The sequence below is a fragment of the Falco rusticolus genome, chromosome 11, assembly GCF_015220075.1.
Source record: "Falco rusticolus isolate bFalRus1 chromosome 11, bFalRus1.pri, whole genome shotgun sequence".
In the NCBI taxonomy this organism is placed as follows: Eukaryota; Metazoa; Chordata; class Aves; order Falconiformes; family Falconidae; genus Falco; species Falco rusticolus.
Window position 1 is genome coordinate 19,921,257 of NC_051197.1, and position 23,112 is coordinate 19,944,368.

At 39.8% G+C, this 23,112-nt stretch overlaps 1 protein-coding gene across 2 annotated transcripts; it reads right to left on the reverse strand.

Annotated features, from left to right (window-relative positions):
* Nucleotides 1-202: 202 nt before the first annotated feature.
* ALG14 (ALG14 UDP-N-acetylglucosaminyltransferase subunit) lies at nt 203-22,965 on the reverse strand. 2 transcript variants are annotated; one of them, XM_037404445.1, is made up of 4 exons: nt 22,706-22,965; nt 20,372-20,523; nt 15,458-15,580; nt 203-588 (listed from the first exon to the last, which is right to left on the reverse strand). In XM_037404445.1, exons 1-4 carry the CDS (start codon nt 22,836-22,838, stop codon nt 358-360), a joined length of 639 nt encoding a protein of 212 aa, XP_037260342.1. In that variant the 5' UTR covers nt 22,839-22,965; the 3' UTR covers nt 203-357. The 2 variants fall into 2 exon arrangements, with proteins under 2 accessions (XP_037260342.1, XP_037260344.1); XM_037404447.1 differs by having other exon boundaries at nt 203-521; nt 15,454-15,580.
* Nucleotides 22,966-23,112: the final 147 nt, after the last annotated feature.

A 23,112-nucleotide genomic window follows, 5' to 3' on the forward strand; every position in this document is an offset into this window, starting at 1 on the left:
TTTCTTACAATTTAGAAAACTACACAAAGTTTCCTTACAGGAAATGTTACATTCATACAAATTCCAATATTTATTTGTAGACAAAAATTGCCATTCACATAGCAGGAAAACTAGATGAAAACAGACAGCATAGACTTAAGGCCATTATGAGGTATTGGTGAAACAGACCTGCATGACGGCAATAAATACAACTACACAAAAATGTGCTTAAATGTAGAGATATCTTTATTATTGTTTCCTTTTCCAGTACCAGCCTAATTTCTTAACAGGAATCTTTGAAAATAAATTGCTACATGAATGCATTTCTTCAGTGAGGAGCTTGCAGAGTTTATTTTAGGTAAGGCTCGTCTTCTGTTGTTACACTATTCGACCAAGATATATTGACTTGGGATATTTTTCCTTTAGATCAGGCCACTGAACGATGAAATAATCCGAAAAGTAGTACAGAATCTTTCCAGACAGGGATAAAGTTTCCACACGGCAGATGCTCTCTACATACACAATGATTGCTCTCTTCATTCCTAGAAGCCCAAGAAGAAGAGCAGATATACAGACAGGAACACATGTTCCTGGTCCATTGCACAATATCTAAAAGAGATGAAACATTTTACACAAGTAAAGCATGAGGTTTTTTCATATGGTGAAGAATTAAAAGTGCACACATTCATATAATATTACATTAAAAAAATATTTCCAAAGATATTTTATAAAACAGAAGAGGCAAGTGAATATGAAAAAAAAAGGGTGGTAGGGGGTGGTGGTGGGGGGAACAGCACAAACAAAAGGAATTATTTCAAAGTAGCTGCCAAAAAAGATAATCTTTCTTTACATGTCAAGGAAGAGGAAAAGAGCTCTGAAAGGGCACAGTTAATTTCTATGAAGGAAGAACTCCCTGACTTGTGGCTATGTAACTAAACCAGCTTTCAACCTCAGTCACAGCTTTGCGTCTCAATCATGAGATCTCTGCACAGATTAAGGCATAATAAGGCCAAAGAAGTTTAATTAGGCTTACTAAAGCTGGGATCCAGTTATAAACCTCTTGAACTTTGGCTTAAGTCAGCAAAACACTGAAGAGTTCAGCAAAAATGTGCTGATGAATTAGGACCTTCATCAGAATCTACCAGGGTACATTAGGCACTCAGGCATCAAAATTGATTTCAGGCAAGATGTTTCTTAGTAAATTTAACTACTACCGTGGAATCAGCACTTTTCTGCACAGCTGGGGATTATATGGAAATAAAGAGTTCTTTTATAAAATCATGGCCCTATATTCTATAAACTCACATGTCTTAACTCCAAATACAGCAGTATCTGAAAGATATATTGGTGGGGGGAAAGAAAAATACTAGTTTCTGTTTCAGGGCCGTAGCAATCATTTCAGAGTGTTTCCTTCCCTGCTTTGTGGCAAGATCCGACTGATGAACTGACTAACAGCACCTTGCCTCAGTCAAAAGCAGCAGCAGTTTTGATGCTACTGAGTTCCAAACTATCACCTATACTTTCCTTTGCCTTTAAGATGATGCCAGAAATCTAGCTTGGGGATGTGATGACCATGATGCAGGGCTTTCTTATCAGAACCAACAGAATGTAATACTGTATGCAAAATTGTTCTGATTTTATTGTTGATCTTAATTTAACTATTTATTCATGCAAGATTTACTGACTTTTTCTTAGAAGTCCCTTATAAGCAACAGGCTGTATACTGGTTTAATTTTGAAATTTTAGGTTATCAACAGCAACAAATACTTGTATAAGAAAACTGCAAAAGTGTAATTCTTTTATATTAGCAATTATTTAGCTAAAAGGCAAAGAAGCTGAACACTTCAACTTTGCATACTATATTTTTGAAATCAGAGTAATATACTATTGTTCCAAACCTGCTGAACCTGATTGCAAATAAATCCATGCTGGGACTTTAAAACATACTATACAACTTGCTGAGAAGGAAGATCTGTTTTTTATACATTTATACATGGCAAGCAAGGATATAACCACACACGCTGCCTTTTCTTATTTCAAAGAAACGTTTCCATACCTGTGAACTAAACCATGCATTTTGCCCTATTTCTTGACAAGTTTGATGAATTTGCACTGATGTTGATTGTGCTACTGGTACATGGCTACCGATATTTCAGTTAAGGCATGTTTAGGTATCTCTATTTGTAGTAACATTTGTTACTGTGGTGTAAACATAGGAAACAACTTGGAGCATTCTCCTGTGTTTGCAGGCAAAACCCACCAGGGTCCCTGATATGGAATCTGGTCTGTTTCAGACCAATACATAAGAAACACGAAAACAGACCAAAAAAGTTATTTACTACCTTTTTTTTCTGTGAGCTGAGTATTCAGTCTGACTACTGATTTCAGATTCAATATGCAGCTTTAAGCAAACAGATAAAAATGTGCACCATTGCTAAACAGAAAATCCACTTTCTTTTTCCTTTAGTAGAGCTACCTAGAGTACAAATATTGTCTGATCTTCATTGCTTCCCAAGCCCTTTTTCTGTTGCATTAATCTCCCCTGTCCTTTCTTCAGTGTCTTTCATTTTGATGTTTCTCTGTGCTCTACCCAGCCCTCAGATGTCTCCTCTCTTCCCTGGTTTTCTTTGTGATCTCCGGTATTCATCTCCCTCTGCATTCCTATTTCCAGGCGCCCTTCCACCTGTCTTCCTTCTGGACTTGTACTGGCTCTGCGCTCTCGTAGACTCCCTCCACTATGTAAGCTCAATCCAGTCGTCTAAAGCAAGTAGAGAGTTTGACTTTGGTCTCTTACTTTCCGCAGTCTGACATGAAAAAATACCAGTCACAGACATGATTTAGGTCAGGTAGGCATCCTAACATTCTCCTCAGCCCAGAAGTTGAGAACTGTAGAACAGGTTTTATAAAAAGCTGAATTATTACAATCATGGTCTTTATCAAGCCACTGTGCCATATGCTTCATCGTGCTTCCCTCCTCTATTAAACTTGTCTAGAAGCTCCAGTCTTTTTGGTATTCTTGTGTTTAGATGCACTCACAAAGGTAAATGCTAGAATGAATTCCAAACTAAAAGATCATGAAATGAAATAGTAGTAAAGGGGTCTATTTGTGAATCTATGTGTAGCTTTAAAGGCCACACTGAGTTGCTGTTATTACTTTGCTGAAGCGCAAAACAGAAAAGCGATAATCAAAAATTTAATTTATCATAATCATGATAAACTACCTTTACTATATCCAGGTTTTAATATAATGCACTCAGTTTATACCTTCTATTGCTTTCTTATAACTTGTAAGCTGCTTTTCAGATGCCCTTTGATTAATGGAAAAATACTTGCATGCGGAGAAAAAGGATCAGGAAAATTATGGACTAGGCATCTCTAAAAAAAACCATGATCGTAACTCATGTCCTCTGCTCTTTCCCCTTCCACACATATTGGTTCAAACAGGACAAAGGAGATGTGGTTCTGCAGGATCTCTGTATGCAAAATTCCCATAAAATACTCATCTGCCTATAGATGTTCTTGTTCTAAAATGCTTGAGTCTCGGAATTGTCCCCTGAAAGAGACTCTGGTACAAACCTGCTGAAGCCAACAGACAAAGAGATACCTATCTGAATTTGGGGTCGTGATCTGTAAGTCAGAACTATTAATCAATCTTTCTGATCATTAAAAATTAACCTTCAGTTAACCTTCAGTACGTGTCTGGAGACATGTTGTACCTAGGACTGGTGCAGCTGCTCATGTGTTGGAGTGGCAATTCCCCTCCAAAAATCTGGTCTGACCAGTCCTTACTTACTCCCTCTCACACTGTCAGCAGGAATGGAGACCAGTATTCCTTTTGCTTGGAATCTAACATCATACAGTCAACTTCTGAGAAAACAAGTATGCACATTACTAAGAGGAACCACTGTGGAATCTTTAAGCTAGAAATGCTGCTGTCCTGCTGCTGACAATATTCAAAGCTGTTGATGGTGGAAAGGAACTGAATCATCTACAGCCTTCCTTAAACTTGTAAGAGAAGATGAGCTGTCCTACTAGTGAATTTCAAAACATTGTTGAGAAGTAAATTTTGGAGAATGATTGATGTCTTCCACCTTGAAAAGACTTTTGTTTTTCCCCTCCAGCAGAATACAAACATCTCTCAGGGAATCCAGTGGCAATCATTAGTATGCTGTGGAGAAGAAGCAGGCATCTATTGGGCAAGAAGGGACCAGGGCCTCTACAAGGTCACAGGCTATTCAGGGTAAGTGTTTCCCAATATCTGTTTACTTTAGCTACAAGACTGCCTGTAGAATATTTGCATTGCACGAGGTCTCGCTGAGGATCTCTAGTTTATTTGGTTCAGCCTTGCTTGGTGAGGTTTGGAGACAATTTTTGTGTCACCTTTGTGACCTCTTGAGCTGCAACTGCCTAAGGACTTTCTTGGTCACTGGACTATCTGACTTTGCTGCCAACAAACTGTAAGGGATCATTCCAGAAGCCAGTGCTACAGGTCTCCCTACACCATTTACGTTCACCTCTAATGCAAGAAATGTCCAGCAACTGTTATATTGGCTCGCTGGCTGCCTGGCTTCACAGGCCTATAAACTAAATCCTACATACTAAAATCCTCCAGCAATTAAATGTAACTAGACTTTTAAACAGTACAATAAACTAATCAATCTGTATATTCATGGAGGTTTAAAAGTAAAGGATCAGAATACAACATTTATACTTAGCAACTCTCTTGATAAATCTAATTTCATATTAATCACTTTAATATAAAACCAGAATAGTTCTTGCCTTTCTGTTTCAGATATTTTATACAGTCGTTGAAAGAAAACAAGCTAAGCCAGCAGTCTGGCACACTGGGAACACTGGCACATGGCATCACTGCTGATAAAAGCTGCTTTAGTGTTGGTGAATGCAGCACTGTAGCAGAGTGACATTTACCAGCTAAGACACTGAAAGCATAGCTCACAGCTTCACTGGGATTAAATGTCAGGCCAGCGGTTAAAACAAATATGAATAAAGCAGAAAGCTTGCAGTTTTTCTCATAAATATATAAACATACATTTGCTGTACATCTTTAATGAACAAGTTACAACAATCAAAGGGAGGACAACATAAGTCCCCTTAAACTTAGAAGAAAATGGAAAACTAATGTGAGATTTGCTTTGCATAAGAAACTGTGAACACCTGCTGTTCTCCTTAATGACTTCCACAGAGATTGCCCTTTGCCACCTGGACAAGAGTAGAAAAACTGCCCAGCTTTCTGGGGCTGGGTGGACTTGTGGTGGGAGAAGGCTACTTGCTGCTGCAGGGTGATACACATATGTGAGCTGAAGACTGTGCTGTTTGCCAGCTATGGAGTAACCTCCTGGAGCACGTTTAGGACATTGCTCAGGCCTCCTTAGTCTTGGTAATGTTCCTTTCCCCACAGTGTTAAGTAACTGGAGATAAGGGAATAGAATGGTGGTGATAGAAAACTACTAAAAGAGGCAAAGGTGAGTGCAGTGATACAGAACTGACCCAAGCTGGGCTAGCAGCATGATCTTTGTACACCCAAGCAAGTAAACAGACCTACTTTTTTAACAATGTAGGAAAAAACTCCAAACAATTAGCTATTTTCTGCTTATTGAGGAAAAACTGTGGGCCTAAAGCAGTAATTTATTAATAATTTTTTGTGTGTGTGTTTTTGCTGGACTGCTAAAACTCAGCTTTTGTTGATAAGTACTTTGTTTCAATGGCTATTTAACAGCTGGAGACAAAAAAAAAGAAAAGCCAAGGAAATTTGAACAGCCATTCCTGATATTTTAAGGAAGGTAAGGGAAAAGGGGATTAAAAAATGACAAAATATCAAAGAGAGGAAGTGGGAAACCAGTTTGAACTATGACCAAAAAGAAGTTCACATCAGGAAGAAAAAGGAGTTTTAAAACATAGCCATATTGCCATGCTCCCTAAGAAGGGACCTGAGAACAAAGCTTGCCTGTTTGCAAATAAGACTTCATTCATAAACAAAAAAATCCCCAAAACAAATCCCTTAATTCCTCTATCAAGAAAAAGGAGGAGCAGAAACCAATCTCACTTGGCTCTGATGAAAAATTTACACCATCTACAGATGTGACAAAACTCCTCAGCCAAAGGTATTTTCAGCAGAATGCTCCTTGATTTGGACAGTTTGACAGGTTTCCACCTTCCTAGGCAAAGGCTTTAGAATGAGTCTTTGAAGGTCAGAAAGGAAACACACCAACTGGAGAAAGCAGCTAAAGGGATTGTCAGTCTATGTGTGTTATATTTTTGTTTTCATTGTGTGTTCTTAGTTGAGGACAGATACCCAAATGTTGGGTTGTTGGTAGCTGGACTTGTATAGCAAAAAAATGCCAAACCAAACACACACAAAACCCCAAAACAAACACAAAAAAACCCAAACCTGAAGTGCCATAGCAAGTTACAATACATGGAAACCTTACAAAAATCAGCTTTTAAGAAATGCTAGAAATAATGGTCGACAAAAATAATAAGCCTTTCACAAAGGTATCAGGAGTAACAATAAATGCAGTTCAATAACATACAAATACAGAAAACTAAAAGGGTGTAAAAGACATGGTCTTGACTCAAAGAAAGCCTCCTTCGTGAAACTACAAATCTGACCATAAAATAACCTGAAGGATCTTTCAGAAACAAGGGAAAGGGAGTACAGAATGACTCCAGTGACAGGGAAACTAAGCAGTCACATTTAGTGAAAGCTGAGTAGAGGTCCTTGGACACTGAAAGGAAAACTAAAAAAACCCCACTGTACTCCTTTTTATGTCAGGGCTAGTTTTGGACTCCTGCGTTCACCAGGTAGGTGCTAGGGGTTTTGATGTTTCAGGAGTTTACTGCCTTTTATGCTTTCAGAGTGGAATAACCAATGTTTTCGTTTGTGTGTTTTTTTGTTTTGCTGGGGGGAGGTTGTTTCTGTGGCACAAGAGAATCTGCAATGAATTCATTTGTATTCTGCTATGTAAATTACAGTATCTCATGAGCTCATCAGCCCTTGCTTGTTTTTAGTATCATGTTACTGTTTTGAAAACTTCATACTAATGCCCTGTGAGGTGAAGAATCCAGCCGAACATTTTTTTCCTTCACCTGCAGAAGTACGGAGTGCTACCTAAAAAGGCAGCTGTAGTCTGGCTTCTCAGCCTCTGCTGTTCCCATTCCTGCCCCGTGATTCACAAGGCCCAGGTTTCACCGGCTACTCAGTGTTTCCCGAACAGCCCCTGAGCCTGTGGGAAACACAACTGCAGGCATTACAGCCCTGCAGTTGTGGGACCTGCTTTCTTAATATTGGAGATGCTCTAACCGTGAAATTAAATTAACAAACCCATCAGTGAACAGATACCTCAAATTTTAACTGGAACTAGATTTACCTGATGAGCTCGTGACCAAGATGCAAGCTTGGAGAGTCAAGAAACCTGGGCTGTACTCACAGCTGTGCTGTGGACTTATCATGAGATTTGGGGCAAAGTATTTACTTTCTCTCACATCGGTATTTCTTACTTTAACACCAGGAAAACAATAGCTTACTCCTCACAAGGGATGCATCAAAATTCCTGTATATCCTTCTCAGTGAAGATCTCCAGGTATGGAGAGTATTGCTTTTATTAGCATGCATTTTGAGTCAGTAGCATATTCTGAGAATAAGATAAAATGTATGCGCTATTTTCTTTTGACTAGAATTATTTTTTTAATACGTTCAGATATAGCAGGCCCTATTTATTAAGAATCAATTTCTGCTAGTAACTCTGACGGCAACTTTAGTTCACCTGGATGGTGAACAGAAAAACTGTTACTTTTTCTTAAATGAGATAACTGTAAAAAGTATCAAGAAATACATTGCTCCTCTACACAGAGGTACTGCAGTTATGACAGAAACAAGATCTCTTCTACGGAATATAAATTTATTTAGTAATCAGGAAAACAAGACAATTCTGAGAATTTACGACAGAAAGGGATTTATCCTTAACTCAAATACTTAAGTGTGTGGGAGGGAGCGTTCTTATTAAAGCTCTTCTTGCTAGTCTAGCTCTTTAGCATGTCTGAAAATTCAAGTTTTGAACCTCAAGCAAAACTACGTTAGACTTGTTAATATTTTTTAAGGTGTTTTTTTTTAATAAAAAATTAGGAACCTTTTCCAACAATTCTTTATTATTGTTATTGATGGGGAGAAAGGAGAATTTCAGGTACTGTTTGAACAATATAAAGGTCATTAAGCTACCTACTACTTAAAGATCTTCTTTTTGAAGAATTAAGATCTTATCCAGTTCGCTTCCCTCCACAACCTGTTCATTAAACGAGCTAAAACTTCACAGCCTATTTGCTGTTTGAACTTACCTGTGGAATGCAGGCTAGGACAAAATAATCTAGATGTGTAGTTTGATGTAAATCAGACAATCAAGTAGAACTGAATTATCCCTGGGTACACTTTTATCTTCTACTGTCTAAATCAGTTGAATCATCTGGGGTGCAAAAAGATAGCTACAGCGTTCTGTAGGAACAGCTTGTGTTCAGGCTGGTCAGCAGCTATAGCTTTGTAGCATTGCCATGAAAACCTTTCTAGTCCACGTGTGTGTCTTGTTGGTACGGTTCCCATTGTTGTTATACAATACACACAGTAGGTGAGATGCTCTTCAAAACAAGCAGAGGCATGTGTGGTCTTACAGGCCGATCATGGATCTTATTTATCCTGGTTAGGTAAATGCCAGCATGGGGAACAGGGAAGTAGAAGAGAAAGGACTTAAATTAGCATACTGTGCAGTTGGGTTTCTGACATGCACTGTTTTTTCCCCTGAGTATTATTTTCATCGTAGGATGAATTATATTGGGAAGCATGACCAACTCCCTCGTTTCCATAGCTCTCACTTTATAAAAGCTTGGAGAGAGGGAGACAAAAATCCTACCTAGTGGATTTTTCTATGGGAGAAAAGGAGAGCTTCTACAAAACCACTAGGAACTAGATCTAACAACAGGATTTAATGGTAACAGCACCAGGTGTTGTCATTTCTGCCTTCTAGGCACTTAGTGGCCTGAACCAAAGTTACCAGCCCAGTGTCCTCAGGGGCAAAAGAAAAGAAAAGAAGTCCAGCTGATGTGATCTGGATCTGAACCCACATGCATAGTGAGGGAAGCTACTAGTTTCTGGATCTCAGCAGAGCTCAGGAGTTCAGCTATGCATATGGCTATCTGACGCTGTAAAGACTTAAACAGCTCAGGTCTGTTTCTGGGTACGCCTAGGGGCTTTACTGATGAAAAGGCAGATAACTGGGGCCATTAAGAACCTCAGAAGTTAGGCAGTAGTTTAGTAAGGAAAGTCTGAGAATCTAGATTTGGACGCATAAAGAAACCCCGCAGGCTTGGCTTTTTTTTTTTTTTAGTATGAAGCTAACCTTAGGCACACTACTTAGCTGTCTCTATTTCAGGTGAAAGGTGGCAGGTCCATCAGTGGGATTAAAAGGTCTTTGAAGTGGTAGTTTCCATCAGCATAATCCCCAGCCTAACTGCCAAATGTAAAATGAGAAACATAGAACCAATGAATGGAAAATACTAATAAATGACAGGTGTGAAAGTAGTACTAATGCCCAAGTCTGTGGGAACATTAGTGGTTATTAAAACATTAAACTAACACCCAGACTGTCAGTGGGACCAACCAAACATCATGACCTTTGCCAGAGGCTTGTGTCAAGAAACAGTGGCAGCAGTGAATCTTGTGAGAAACTATGGGAGACAGATAGAAGGCTGGTTAAAAAAGGACAAGATTGCCAAGGCAGATGCAGGCTGGAGAATAAACTAAGTCCTTAACTATGTGTTCTTGTTCTAAATGTCACCTTGGCTGAGTCTGAACCTGACCAAAGTCTCTTGGTCAGAGCACCATGAGAAATACCATCTAACCGTACAGACCCTACTTAAAAATAAGGGCTTATTTCACCTCCTGATATCAAAAACTACTGCTTATTATAGCAACCTGCTTCTACTCAAAAGGAAAGGAGAAATTACATCCAAAGACTGATGAATATAATCAAACATATTACTAATAATGGCCTAAAATGAGCCTTTAATTGCAAATCTCAATGTGTGTTGCATTAGTCAAGCATTCATTTTACTAGAACTTGAAAGTGGCATTTTAAGTTAGCTAGAACTGATATTTTTATGCGTATACAAACATCTTTGAGGCTATTGCCTAATCACTGCAGCTGGTATAGCAAGAATCTGCATCAAATACCTGCCTGAAATGTCTTCACAACGCAAAACTTAGAGGTGTTAGCAGTCTGTATCTGCATACCAGTGGCCTGCTTCAGTGGTCACATTCAGCAAGACCGTTTACTTGAATCCATGCTTTAAAACATACATGGAAGTGTGACCAGGGTGTTCCATTAGGTTCATAATGAACCTGATAGCTGATGAGTTAAGACTGACCAATCTTTAGTATAGACTCTGCTTCAATCTAAGCTGTCAGTTCATCTTTACTGCTACTTCCATCTTCTGTCTGAAACGTGGTGTCTATAAGCATGTCTAACTGGCGGTCACAGAAAGAGCAGAGCTACAACCTAGCTTAAAACTGACTGCTTTGAATAGCTTTAGATGTTTATCTGTGCTCAGCGGTGGCTGCAGGGTAGCTGTACACAGCGCACAAGGTAGAGGAGGGATAAGACTCATATTTTCATTAACACTGAGAAGTTAAACACAAATTTTGATGGGTTAACTTTGTTTTCTTTTTAGACTATATGATTTGTGTCACTGAAGGTCTTATTCTGATGTTCTTATTCTTCCTTATTTTGACTGTTTTGATCCTAGAAGAACAATAGTACATCAGACATATTGTCAATCTGGTTCAGAAGAATTATGAATAGTGGGGAAAGATTCAGTGTACAAAAGAATGCACTAGCTAGTCTCAATACTGCATTATACAAAGTTCACTTGTTATGAAGTGAATAGAGAAAAAACGCTACCACCCAGATTTTGTAGCTTTCCACAAAGTTCTAATAAGAACAGTGATATACAGGACAGTAACTTACTATTCGTCATAGTAATTTGTTAAAGTGCTATGAACTTAAGACATTTTAGGCAGGGCACAAAGAATGGAAAATCTTAGCTAAATGAAATAATGATCTCCTTTCATATTGCTTACTGTGTGAACACTTCTGTAACAACTCCAGAAGCTTGTAGTGAATTTAACCAGCCAGGGGAACAGGCATGTGTGATGGGATGTGCAGTCATAAAAGAATTGGTAGAGTGCTAGAAGCATAATGAGCTGTGGAGGTTTCAGGCTTCTAGAAGGAAGTTTAAAAAGGAGAGACTCATTCAATTGACCGCTGGCGGGGAGGGAGACAGCAGACCTTGTACTTGCTGTGCAAATGTAAACTTCTTACTACAGACTTCCCACGGGAAGGAGGCCCTAATGTGGAAGGACTGCTGCCTTTGCCTGATTTAACCCAGGTTTTTCCAAATAGAAGTGATCTGAAAGTATCTGTTTATTTCAGGCAGTAACAACTGCTGAGAATGTTGTCCAGAAAAGCAAAAAAAGTCTCATCCTAAGGGTCCAGGATGCACAGTCTACTAATGAATGGAGCTTTACATAGCATTTCTGCACAGTTCTAGGTGAAATTTAATGTAATTACATTAAAGGAGAGCAAATTGCTGACCCAATTACATAGCCTGTCTATGGCTGAGAACAAGGACTGGATGCAATCTCTGTACAGCTTACTGCTGTGTGGTGCACCCATATAAATTCTTTTCAGTTTTAATTTCAGGTATGCCAGAATGACCGGAATAATCACATCTGGCAAAAGGGCTGTATCACCTGAAGACCTGACTTCAGGGTTAATAAACTGGCCCAGAGACAAGGACAATAGTTCTGTAAGCAGCAAGAGAACTTAAGACTGGTTTCCTCTGAACTTGTACCTGTGGACGGACTTCAAGCATATTATAGGAAGGCCATAACATTAGTTTATTCCTTCTTAGACATCAAATGATCTATGTAAGACTCAGTAATTTTCTCTATTTTTGGGAAAAACCTCTGTGCAGCTTGTCTAATTTTCTGTAACTAAGAAGAATTTTCATCTTTCCCTAGAGAGCAGATCTTCTAACATCTCATTCTGGGTTTATGTTTCTTCTCAGCTTTTCTCTCAATGAAGGCAATAAAAGTCTCTCTTCTCTAACCAGCTGCCTGTTTTCACGGTAGGAATTTGCGGTCTTTGAAGATATGACTGTATGTTAAACCTGGCTGCAGCTGATGAATGGTTTTAAAAGCTTTTCTGGGGGAAGAAAGGTGTAGACAGTGTGTGTTGGCACAAGCCTTTCTTTCCTGGAATTCAAGGCTTCTGCATAGGAAGCCTATCTAAGGTTGACACGTAAAAACTGCCCAGCATACATGCAGAACACCGACACTTGTAGTCCTATAATTTTTGGCTATAGGAACATAAATGAATCATCACTTCTGACATCTTAATTCTGTTACTTGGTTTAATATATCTAAAGGGACTTAACTTAGCAGAGTGCAGATGTTCATAACTCAGAAATGGGCCTCTTGAAGATGATCTCAAACCGAACAACTAAGCTAACTTTTACATTTCTTAAACTCTCTGGGGGCCCATTTCAAGTGTGGGTCAAGTCCCGCAAGACAGCAAAGGTCTCCTGGAAGTTGTTCAGTTCTTTCTGAACTCACTGTCTTGAGGAAGGGTTAGATGGAACCGCTTTCTCATGCAAAGTAAACTAAGAAGCTTTGCCAGAACATCAGTGTGAGATACAAAGGGGACACAGTGCTCATGTAAATAAGCACATATAAAGTAATTCCTGTGCAGTTATATTTGCTGTTTCCCCTTTACAGCTATTTTGGCTCCACAGATATGCTAGTTATGCCAACCTAAGCCTATCTGCTCCAAATCTTGCTTTTGTGCACCTAATGGTTTCAGGCTCCCTTTGTAGTACTTCTGCATTCCTTGAAAACTGCAACGTTTCTGCTTTTCTCTAGCTTTTGGGTGTCTGGAGGACTTCAGTCATTCCTTCAAACATGCACATGTTTTTGACATGCCTAAAATAGAGTGTAAGGATTTAGGAATCACTCATACATACAAATGACTTAGAAGCAATTAAAAGCTGTCTTTTCCTCCTGCAGTTAAACAAAAATAGTTGCCTAGACTGAAAATGTACAGTACCCATGAGCTCCACTGTTTAAAAATACGAAGCTCTCAGCATGATGTAATACTGTGCTTGTTTCTAAACTCGGTGTTGATTTCCATGCCAAAAGCTGTAGATGAGTCCTGTAAACGCCAGGATTTGTCCCATCCTTTAGTTCTTTAAACTACTAAGCATTTCATTTTGCCAAGGGTATGAGGAGTTGCAATTCACTGTGAACATTTTCTTCTAAAGGTGATTAAATATTACCAGTTGCTTCACATACCACATACAATCATTTCACTGGCAATCTGAGGCATTTTAATCCCTGAATCACTATACTTTGATAAATGTTTTAAAATCTTTACAGCTCTCAGACTTACCATATTTTATAGAATCCTTAAACTAAGATATGCATACAAGTAGTAGTATGCAAGCAGCTTTCAAGTGGTGTAAGATTTGGTGTAACACCAGAGGTGCTTTTGCCAGTGGCAGTTACCAGCTGCTATTGTGGTTGACGATGGTATCTGGCAAAAAAACACTTGGAAACTCCCTCCCTTCAAGCCCTTCTCATGTCATGGATGACTCTTTGGATAGCATTTTGAGTCAGTGGTTCCCTTAAACACTATAAAGGGCTTAAGGGCCTTGCTAAAATGTATCCTTCATTTTACAAGGACAAGTGTTTTTCAAAAGCATTAGGCTTTTACCAGTTTATCAACTCCAACACCATTTCTAATAATTCTATGTGTAAATCCCACTGTCACTTTAAATTCTTCTTGTAAACAGAGAAACCATGGAATTAGATTAGTAACTTCCTGCTCTTCTATGATGTGCCCTGTTGACACTTTTGGTAATATATTAAGCTACACAGTGAGATCTTCCAGTCAATTACTTTTGCAATAATAAGTAAAATCCACCCCACCCCCCAAAAAAACCCCAAACTAAAACATTAACTAAAACCAGTGGTGTAGCAAAGTGATTCCAAAATTTGTTACCCATGTTTGTTCTAAGATGTCTGCTTCATGTAAACATCCCTCTGCTATTTCCCCTCTCAAATTAAAATCACTGTAAAAAGAATAGTAAGCCATCTCTTCCTCCTGTCCAACTTTATCTCCAGTTTTCAGAACAGGCTTGACAAACAAGAACTGCAAAAAGCTACCTCTGTTGTTCTGCTCACTAAACTGCTCTGAAAATTCCAGCAAGTAACTTTTGATCTGTTAGGAACTGCCGGTACTATTGAAAACAATGAGATCAAATTTATTCCCAACTTCTCTAAACGTTTAAAACATCACAAATCTATATGAGCCTCTTTAGAATTAGCCATACACTTCACAGTGACAGCTAAAAAATAAGTCTGCTTACAAAGATCCTCTATGGGTGTATATATGCTGCTACTAAATTATGAAAAATATCTTGAAACTGCACAAGTTTTTACAGGTTTCATTAAAATATTTTAAACCCCATACCATATTAATTTGAAATTCTGCTAAAATAATACTTTTTTAAAAAACCTCGTTTGAATAACTGACTACTTAAGATAGCAACAACTCTAGCAGAAAGCCACCTTTAACTAAAATTTCTCTTAAACAACAGTAGAACTTAAACTTGGGAGTCCAATGCGCTGCCTTTTGAGTCTTGGATTAACACAAAACTTTATTGATTGCCTCCCTCTATTTTAGTTCTATAATCTGCCAGCCCTGTATGCTTCTGGCTTGATTAACCCTGTGGAATATTGTAATTAGCATGAGAGTGCAGTTTTGTGAACAGCTTGAAAAAGTTACTGAAGTGCTGAGGCGTTGCCATTTCAGCAGTGATGTTTTTTGTTGAAGCAATTAATGCTAGTCAGCCAAAGACTAAATAAATATGCATGTAGCTGAAAAGTCCAGGTAAGCACAAGAACTGAATTTGTATGTATTTTCTGCTGGTCTGAACCTGCCTGTTCCAGACCGGTCATACCATTTCAGGAGCAAGTCCAGCCAACAGGACAACCAGGTTTTCAAGCACAGTTTGTGCTGTTGCAATCCTGAAGAGATAGTATCAAGAACCTGCAACCTTGTTTTTGCTGGCTCTACCAGCATTAACAAGGGAGTGACATGCTCTCTGATGTTACCTGCAAACTTTGAGAGGGGAAACTAGTATATGCTGCTCTAATTCACCAGCAGTGCAACCTGTTCTTTCTTTCTTGGTGTATTGCTGCTGTATCTCTTTCAGCTTTAATTTTACATTCAAAAATACCTTTTCTGAGAACCATAAATCATCTTAGCATACATATGCAATGTCTCGATATTACAAATGCTTTTATGATTGAAGATAAGCAAGTTCTCAATAAGTTAAAATTTACTTTACCTACCAAATCTGGTTTCCATTTGCAGGTCAAATGAAGGGAGTAAAGCATGGAGTGCAGGGTTGTTACCACTGAGGAGGTCCAAGATTGTCTAACCTCACGGCTTCTGGGAATGCTATCAAGGGTGAACTGGAAGAAAGCACGATAAGCTGAATTGTTATTTTTTTAAAGAATGTTGTTGCTACTTCTATAGTTATTAGATCTGTCTATGCCATCTTTTTTTTTTTTTTAATCTAGCTTGGAAAAGTTTGGGTATGAAAACTTTTCTTAGATGCCTTGTTTAGTGTCGTGCTTAACGCTCCTGGCAATAAAGTAAAATGTAATACTAGAACTGTATATCTATTTTTTAAATCTCGTCTCACGTTACTTTAAAACATTCCTAACGTAATAAACAATTCGGCTAGAGCAGCTTCACGCGCAGTATGTTAACGTAGCGCCCCACCTCGTGGTCACCGAGACACAAGTCTGGGTCTGATTAGATACAACCCCAACCCGGTGATACTCTTCTGTCTCTTGCCTGTTCAAATTCTTCGAGGATTTACATTGCACAAAATGTAACAACTTTCCTCAGTTAATGTCCGGTGCACACTACTAAAAATGTAACAGCAAATATCACTATCCTTTAAACAAGTACTCAATGAGTATTCGAAAGATACGCAAAATGCATATTCAAAATGCAAAAAAATTGCATAAAGAAACAGGAAATAACATCTTATCATTAAATAAAAAATAAGTGTAAGAAATCATTTTCTTTGTTCTTTCCCTAGGAAAAAGTAGAGCTTATTCACTGTGTGTAAAAGGCATCAAATTAATAAAACACATGTGTTTTGTCTCGGAACACTGTAAGCAGTTAACTGCAGTTAGGTTTCTTGTACTCTTTGCAGATGACTGATGCAGAGGAACTACACCTAAGAACTACTGCTACATCAGAAGGCAGTCCAGATGCCAATGAGATTTTTGACTGTTTAAATGAAAGACAAATATAATAGCTGCAGTGCACTGTTCATTGATGTTGACATATTGTTTAGATTGCTTCGTGGGACCGAAGATCACTACCGATCTGGAAGAAGTCATATTGGGAGTGAGAGACCCTAATTATCATTATAAATACTGAAAATTCCCCAGTTACTTAAGATATACCATTGCTAATTGTCATAGTTTAGCTCTGGTGATGTGTGCCCAGGAAAGATTACGTTGTCAAAAGCTAGCTGTACAGTAAATACAAATTACAAATCAGTCTTGAATAATGTGGAAAGAATAAAAAAAGCCCCAACACTTGCAAATGCAGAATATTAAGTTAATTTTCTTGACTGAAATTACCCTGTTTCATTGTGATAAGGTTTTTTAATTGCTGTGATAGTGGAAAGCATTAACAGATGTTAAAAACTGTTTGTTTTATGTTTTATTTGCAGGTGTTGAAACTCTGATTGCATTAGTCTGATAACAGAATATGGAAAAAAACATGCCCTCTGCTCCCCATTCAACAGGATTCTGGTTATCACTGCCTCTGTTTCTTAAAGCTTTGGAAGTGTTCAGGTGATAAAAAGAAATGCCGTAAGTGGAGTTTAGACCCTTGCATAGTATTTGGTCCTGCAAGGAATAAGTGTATGATAAGGTGGTTTTAGGCAGATCAGGTTTCAGGGGAACTATGCAGATGCTCCCTTCACTGTAAGAATGGTGTTAAACAGTATTTCCCAAAAAACTGTATGTAATTTTCTTCATCATTAAAAAACCAATTTCAGCAAAAATTGGCAGGGACCCCAAACAGTATTAAAGTAGAAATTTAGTTGCAGAATTCAAGTAAAGATCACACTGATTTTATCTATAATCTTCAAAAAACATGCTTGAAACTCTGCACATCAGTGCTATGTCATATGTTAGGACTTCAGCCCACATGTTAACTCTTAAATCTTAGGCTGAGAAACAAAACTGGATTTTGTTGTTGCTGGGTTTTGTTTGTTTAAAAGCCACTGCCAGATACTTTTGCAATCCCAGCCTTTCATCTGATGGAGTACTGCTAGTATTCCAGACAAAGGCATCTCCTGTATCTTTTGCTGGAAAACTGCAGAGTACATGTCTGATATCAGAAGCAGACAAATTGCTCCCCTATATTCTATGGTGTCACATTGTTGCATTTATTTTTCCTTATATTTTTAGTGGAGTCAGAAATCTTTTTGTTATTTGAAGACAAATGTTCCAAACTGGGAAGTCTATAATGGTTGACTGGGTACTGCAATTTCAAAACCAGTGATGTAGTCCTTTACCTAGTTAATGCTGTTGTTTTGCAAACATGCCAGGAGAAGTTGGTGGAAAACTGACACTGCTGTGAACTACAATAATATGCTCAACTGAATGTACTGCAATGCTTGCAAAGAAACTGGGTTTACATAGTGGTTTTTTTTATGTTGAGCAACAAGGTTTCTTAGTATGATACCTCTCATGAAACATAAAATGGAAAAGAACATGTGTCAGATGAGCACTACATGAAGGTTAGTTTATCCAGTTGCTCATCTTGGACATGACAAATGTGGATATAAGATCCAGTGAAGAATTCATGTTCTTCAGTCAACAAATCTAAGTTGTCTTTCTGCTGCTAGAGTAGGTTGGCAGGAGCTGAAGCAGGTTCTTTGTGCTGAGCACAGAATGTTCCCTGAGTAACAGCTCTGAGGGCATCCATGTAGAATAGCCGTGGTTACAGGCTGGGGGCAACAAAGAACAAAAAGACAAGTAACAGCAGGACCAGACACTTTTCGTAGGAGGCATTTTGGATATCTCTTTTTCCCTCAAAAAGACTTAGTGGGTAGAGGTGCAGCATTTTGCTTCCTGTAAGCAAGATGCTCATTCTGGCTTCCTTACCTTCTCCCTGAATACTGTAGCTTTTAGAACTGGGCTAGACCACAGACCAAAAAGAAATATTTTGGGGGGGTTTACATTATAATTTGTTAAATGAGTACACTGATTTCACCTTGGGTCATTATTGTAATGTCTTCTGTCCAGTCCTTAGTTCTGGAAAAATCTACTTTCCTGATGAGAAGAGAAAGGGAATGACCACAGGATGAAGCATTCAGACTTTTTCTTTCAATTTATTCAAAGCTGTAAGAAGCTACTAACACACGATTTTTAAATGCTTGATGATCTCCAGCATCCACGGTGCCAAAACACATACTACTTGAAACCACAATGAAAGTTAGCAGATACATGTTATAGGCATGTGACATTTACTTTCCAAAAGTTATCTTCCACTTTCACTCTAAATATTTTTGCTCAGTGGAAAAAGAATGGTCAAAGGAAAATGTTATCTGGACAGCAACCTTCGATGCAGCCAAAAATGTTCCTCTGACTTTCAGTGTTGAAGGAAAATACAGCTACCTGATCTTTTAGGAGTTGGAGGGGATATGGAAGGGAAGCTGCTTAGCAAAACTAAGTAAACTAGTGGAAAATAGCACAATCTTTTAATACTCAAAATACGTATTTTTAAGAAATGTAATAATCTAGGGTTGGACATTTTTCAGAGAAGTGAGTATGACTGTGTGAATGACTAATTAAAAAACAAGATTTCTCTGAACAGCAAATACCTCCAGTCACTTTACTAAACTTTCATTCTTGATGCACAATGGGAGAAGAGATAGCACGCTCAACTTTAAACAAAGTCGTCTTCACTTGGTTCAGCAGCTTGTGGTAGACAAGGAACCTTCATCTTCCATGGGGAAGTGGGGTAAGCAAACTTAAAAATGTCATTCCTAAGTGAGCCTGTTGCTCACCTCAGCAGCAGCTGCTTTACATTAAAAGGGTTTTTTTCTGAAAATCATTGGTACAGTCCTAAAATCTTTTGTCCCAGTAGCACTTCTGAAGACAACAGAAATATCAGAAGCGCACCATATGAAATCAATACCACGTAAATAATTATTGTGTTGTACTACTTGCTCAAAAGGACTAAGGTTTTTGTAGTTAGACCATTCATTTCCATTGTACTTATTCCAGTTTCTGAAAAATAATATAATCTTTCTACTGGTTTAACTGGACATCAGGTAACACTTTAAGTCACCAGAGTCATACCGCTGGCTGTTAATCATAGAGCAGACTAGCTCAAAGCAAGCAAACATCTAATAAAAAGATAGACAAGGTAATTTCAGGGGTTTTTTTCCCCATGATTTTTAGGAGTTCAGCATTTGCTCCGGTCATCAACCAGAAAACTATCTGATACCAAGAGGTATTGCATAATTTCTAAACGTGTAACTAAATGCTTAATTTTAAAATCCAATCAAAACACAGTCTAGAACACAAAAATAATACAATTTCAATTAAGGTTTCCTTAAAAAAAATACTTTTACATATAATTTCTTAAAAAAAACCCAACATGGCACCAAGAGAAATGCCAAAATAAAAGGAAAAAGACCACGATACTTCTGCCCCAGTATTTTTATAGCTAAAATTAACATTTTGATGGCTAACTAGTTCAAAAAATTGAGAGATTTATTTTCAGCATGCATGCTTTTCTTGAGCAAGACATAGTCTTCTTTGTACAGTCACTTTCACTACAATTATGTTCCCTCATTGCTTTAAATGGACTGAAAGGAGGTAGAGACCATTTTAAGAGAAAGTAAGGAAGGTGGTAGTGAAAACTGGTAGCAACAATGGCTTTTGCTATTTTTAGGTATATTTACTCTGCATTTTCAGTGTCTTTCTAGCACAACATTAATCAATAGTGTTTATTTAGTTCACTTTTAGAACCGTAAAACAAGTATGGACAGAACAGCACCTTTAGCTGAACTTTAGTGCAAGTGACTATCAATACCTAGTAAATCAAAAGCACCTGCTGATCTTAAAAATACCCTTTTAAAGAATCACTTCGAAATTGCCTTTAATTAGAATGTCATGTTAAGATAATTTTATCTTACAAGAGCATATTTAACAAGTTACCTGAGAATTGGGGAATGTTTCAGCCCTTTTTTGTTCAAAAGAACGTATTTTAGCTTCACTCATCTTATCTGAGTTTGCAAAAATATAATGTCTAGGAGAGTATGACTCTGACAAACAGCTAAGTAACCTCAGGATTTCTGTTGTGTGCCCACCTGTAAAAACAAAATGAAATGCAGTTAGTATATGAAAGATTTTGTAACTTTCAGTTTCTTCAGCTAAATCAGTCCCTTTTCCTTTTAAGACCTGTTAGTACTACACTTCTGAGAGTGGAGGATTCAGTTAAAGGATGGTTGAGACTGTTTAAGTAACATGGAGATGGTTCAGCTCTCACTGAAGCCGTATTGATGGAAGTTCTTCAGTTAAATAGGATTGAACCAGGATCAAACAGAAGTACATTTATGTTTAACATCCTGTACATGATGCAAAAATGACTGGGCAAAGAGTTATACTGTAGTCCATGCTCAAAAGCCATACCATGGTCAAAATGAAGCTGAACAGCATCCAGCTTAGACCTGCACCACGGGAGCGTTAACTCCCACTGGCCTGGCCCAGTGTTCAGTCCTACAGCCTGTAAGAGCAGGGGCTGCACTATCCCAGCTAGTAATACTGAAATGAAGCAGGCAGCAAGTTCGCTCTGCAGCTAGCCAGTGTAAAAGCTGAGTGCTGACAGAAGAAACAGTCCAGCTCCTGCCAAGTGCTTTAACCGCTGCCCTTGGACAGGTGCTGACAACCTTCTAACTGCAAGGTCACTTTGTTCAGGTAGCTAAATTGGCTCTAAACTGGAGAGAAGGGGAGGGTGTACTTACTGGGGTTTTGGGGAGTGGGCTTTGGTTTTGGTTTGGTTTTTTTTTTGTCAGTTGCGTTTCCTGAACAGGAATACGTGTAATGGTGGAAGAGGGGAGAGGGAAGATGGTGTGCGTAGGTAAAGTGGAGCTGGCTCATCTTTTAACTTTTGGGCTGGATTGGCTCAACATCAAACCATACCCCTAAGTATGAGCATAAGCGTTTACTAGATGTGTTACTTTTTCACTCTGCTGGAAGTTGAAGACCGAAACAGTAAACAAAATGTATTCCTTCTACCTCCTGCTGTCCAGCATCATTAGCCTCCTAAGAGACCTTTGCTATACAAATCAAGCACTCTTAGCTGGCAAACCGACAAGCAGCAAGAGCAACGATGTTGCATTAGACACGAGTTTGCCACCTTTCTACAGAATTCTGTGCACTACTTTTCAAATGTGTTTGGAGGGATTTTCTTGTGAGTGATGGTTTCTTGAAGGTTTCACAGATTTTAATGCAATCATCTGAGTATTCACAGAAGAGCAGGAGATTCCTACTTCAAAGAACTCTTGAAAAATAGGCTTGAATGTTATATGAATCTTAACTGACTTGTGAATTATTTCATGCAGTAAGCATATGTTCAGTGAATGTATTTTTGTAATATGTACAAACTGGATTCCAAAGGACTGAAGGAAAACAAGCACGTTTCCAGCCCTGGCGGAAGTAAAGTGCCAGTCAAACTCTGATTGCAGAAAGCTCGTGGGATTATCACTCAATTAGCCAGTGCACAAAAACTACGGAGACACTGAGGTCATGAAATCAAAAGCCTGCCTGGATTTGTCAACTGCAAATTTTCAAGGTAGTCTAATTCTGGGAGGCAAATTAATTGCTCTGCAGCTCTGGGGAGGTAACAAGGAGTAGCAAACGCGTGTGCGTCCCCTTAGTGTGGGGGTGACTCGGACAACGGTGCTGCCTCTGTCAGACTCACGTGAGGCTCTCGTAAGTAAAGCACAGAAACGTGGTTCGGGTAAAATCACTACAAAACACCTCACACGTAAGGGGGGTCCCGATCTGTGGAACGCCTTGCCCTGAATCACCGTCAAGCCCCTTCTGTCAGAAGTTCCAGCAGCTGCACAGGGCTGTCCTGCATCAGTTTTAGTCAACGTATTTGTTAATGATTTCGGGGAAACGCATGTGCTGCCCGATGAAAAAGTTCAGAAACCAAATCGTAAGGCACAAATACGGGCGAAAATGCCGCAAATAATACTGAAGCTTAACAGTTGCTCAAATCAAGAGCTAAAAAGCCCACAGGCAGGCGGCGGCCCCGAGGGCGCTGGGCCCGGCGCGGGTGGGGTCCAGGAGCAGCCGTCGCGGCCAGAGCGGCGCCAGTCACAGGGCCGCCGGCGGGCAGGCCTCCCCTCAACCCGCCGCCGCTCCCGGCACACACCGGCGCGGCCGCCTCGGCCGCCTGGGCCCTCGCTCCGCGCTGCACGCCGGGAGCCGTAGTTCCCGGGGCCCGCCGCGGAACCCGCTCCCGCCGGCAGCAACCCCACTCACCGGAGCCGGCCACCACCAGAAGCCTGAGGGGAGGCGTCCGCCGGCCGTGGCGCCTCCTCGCCAGGAGCCCCAAGGGGACGAGCAGTAAGAGAAGGAAGAGGAGCAGGAGGGCGACCAGCCGCAGGGGCTCCATGGCGCGGCCGGAGCTGTCCCGCCGCCCCGCGCAGAGGCGGGCGGTGGCGCCTCCCCCGTACGGCAGCCGGCGCGGCTCAAACCTCCCTGCGGCTCCCTCAGGGGAGCGGGCCGGGCCGGGCCCGCGGTACGAGCGTGAGCGACGGGCGCTGAGGGGCAGGCGGTGGCTGGGCTGAGCCGGGGCGGCGGCGCCGGGCCCGGGCCAGGTTGGGTTGGGCTCGGCCGGGCCGGGCCGGTTTGGGGTGCCGCTGCGGCCTGTTCTCGGCCGGTTGGGC

Excerpts from the sequence above, each read along its gene's own strand:
- ALG14 (XM_037404445.1), bottom strand. The coding sequence starts at position 22,838 with ATGGAGCCCCTGCGGCTGGTCGCCCTCCTGCTCCTCTTCCTTCTCTTA. Across the intron at positions 20,524-22,705 it reads TCTGGTGGTGGCCGGCTCCG|GTGGGCACACAACAGAAATC; the intron begins GTGAGTGGGGTT and ends TTGTTTTTACAG. Across the intron at positions 15,581-20,371 it reads AAACATTCCCCAATTCTCAG|TTCACCCTTGATAGCATTCC; the intron begins GTAACTTGTTAA and ends GCTTTCTTCCAG.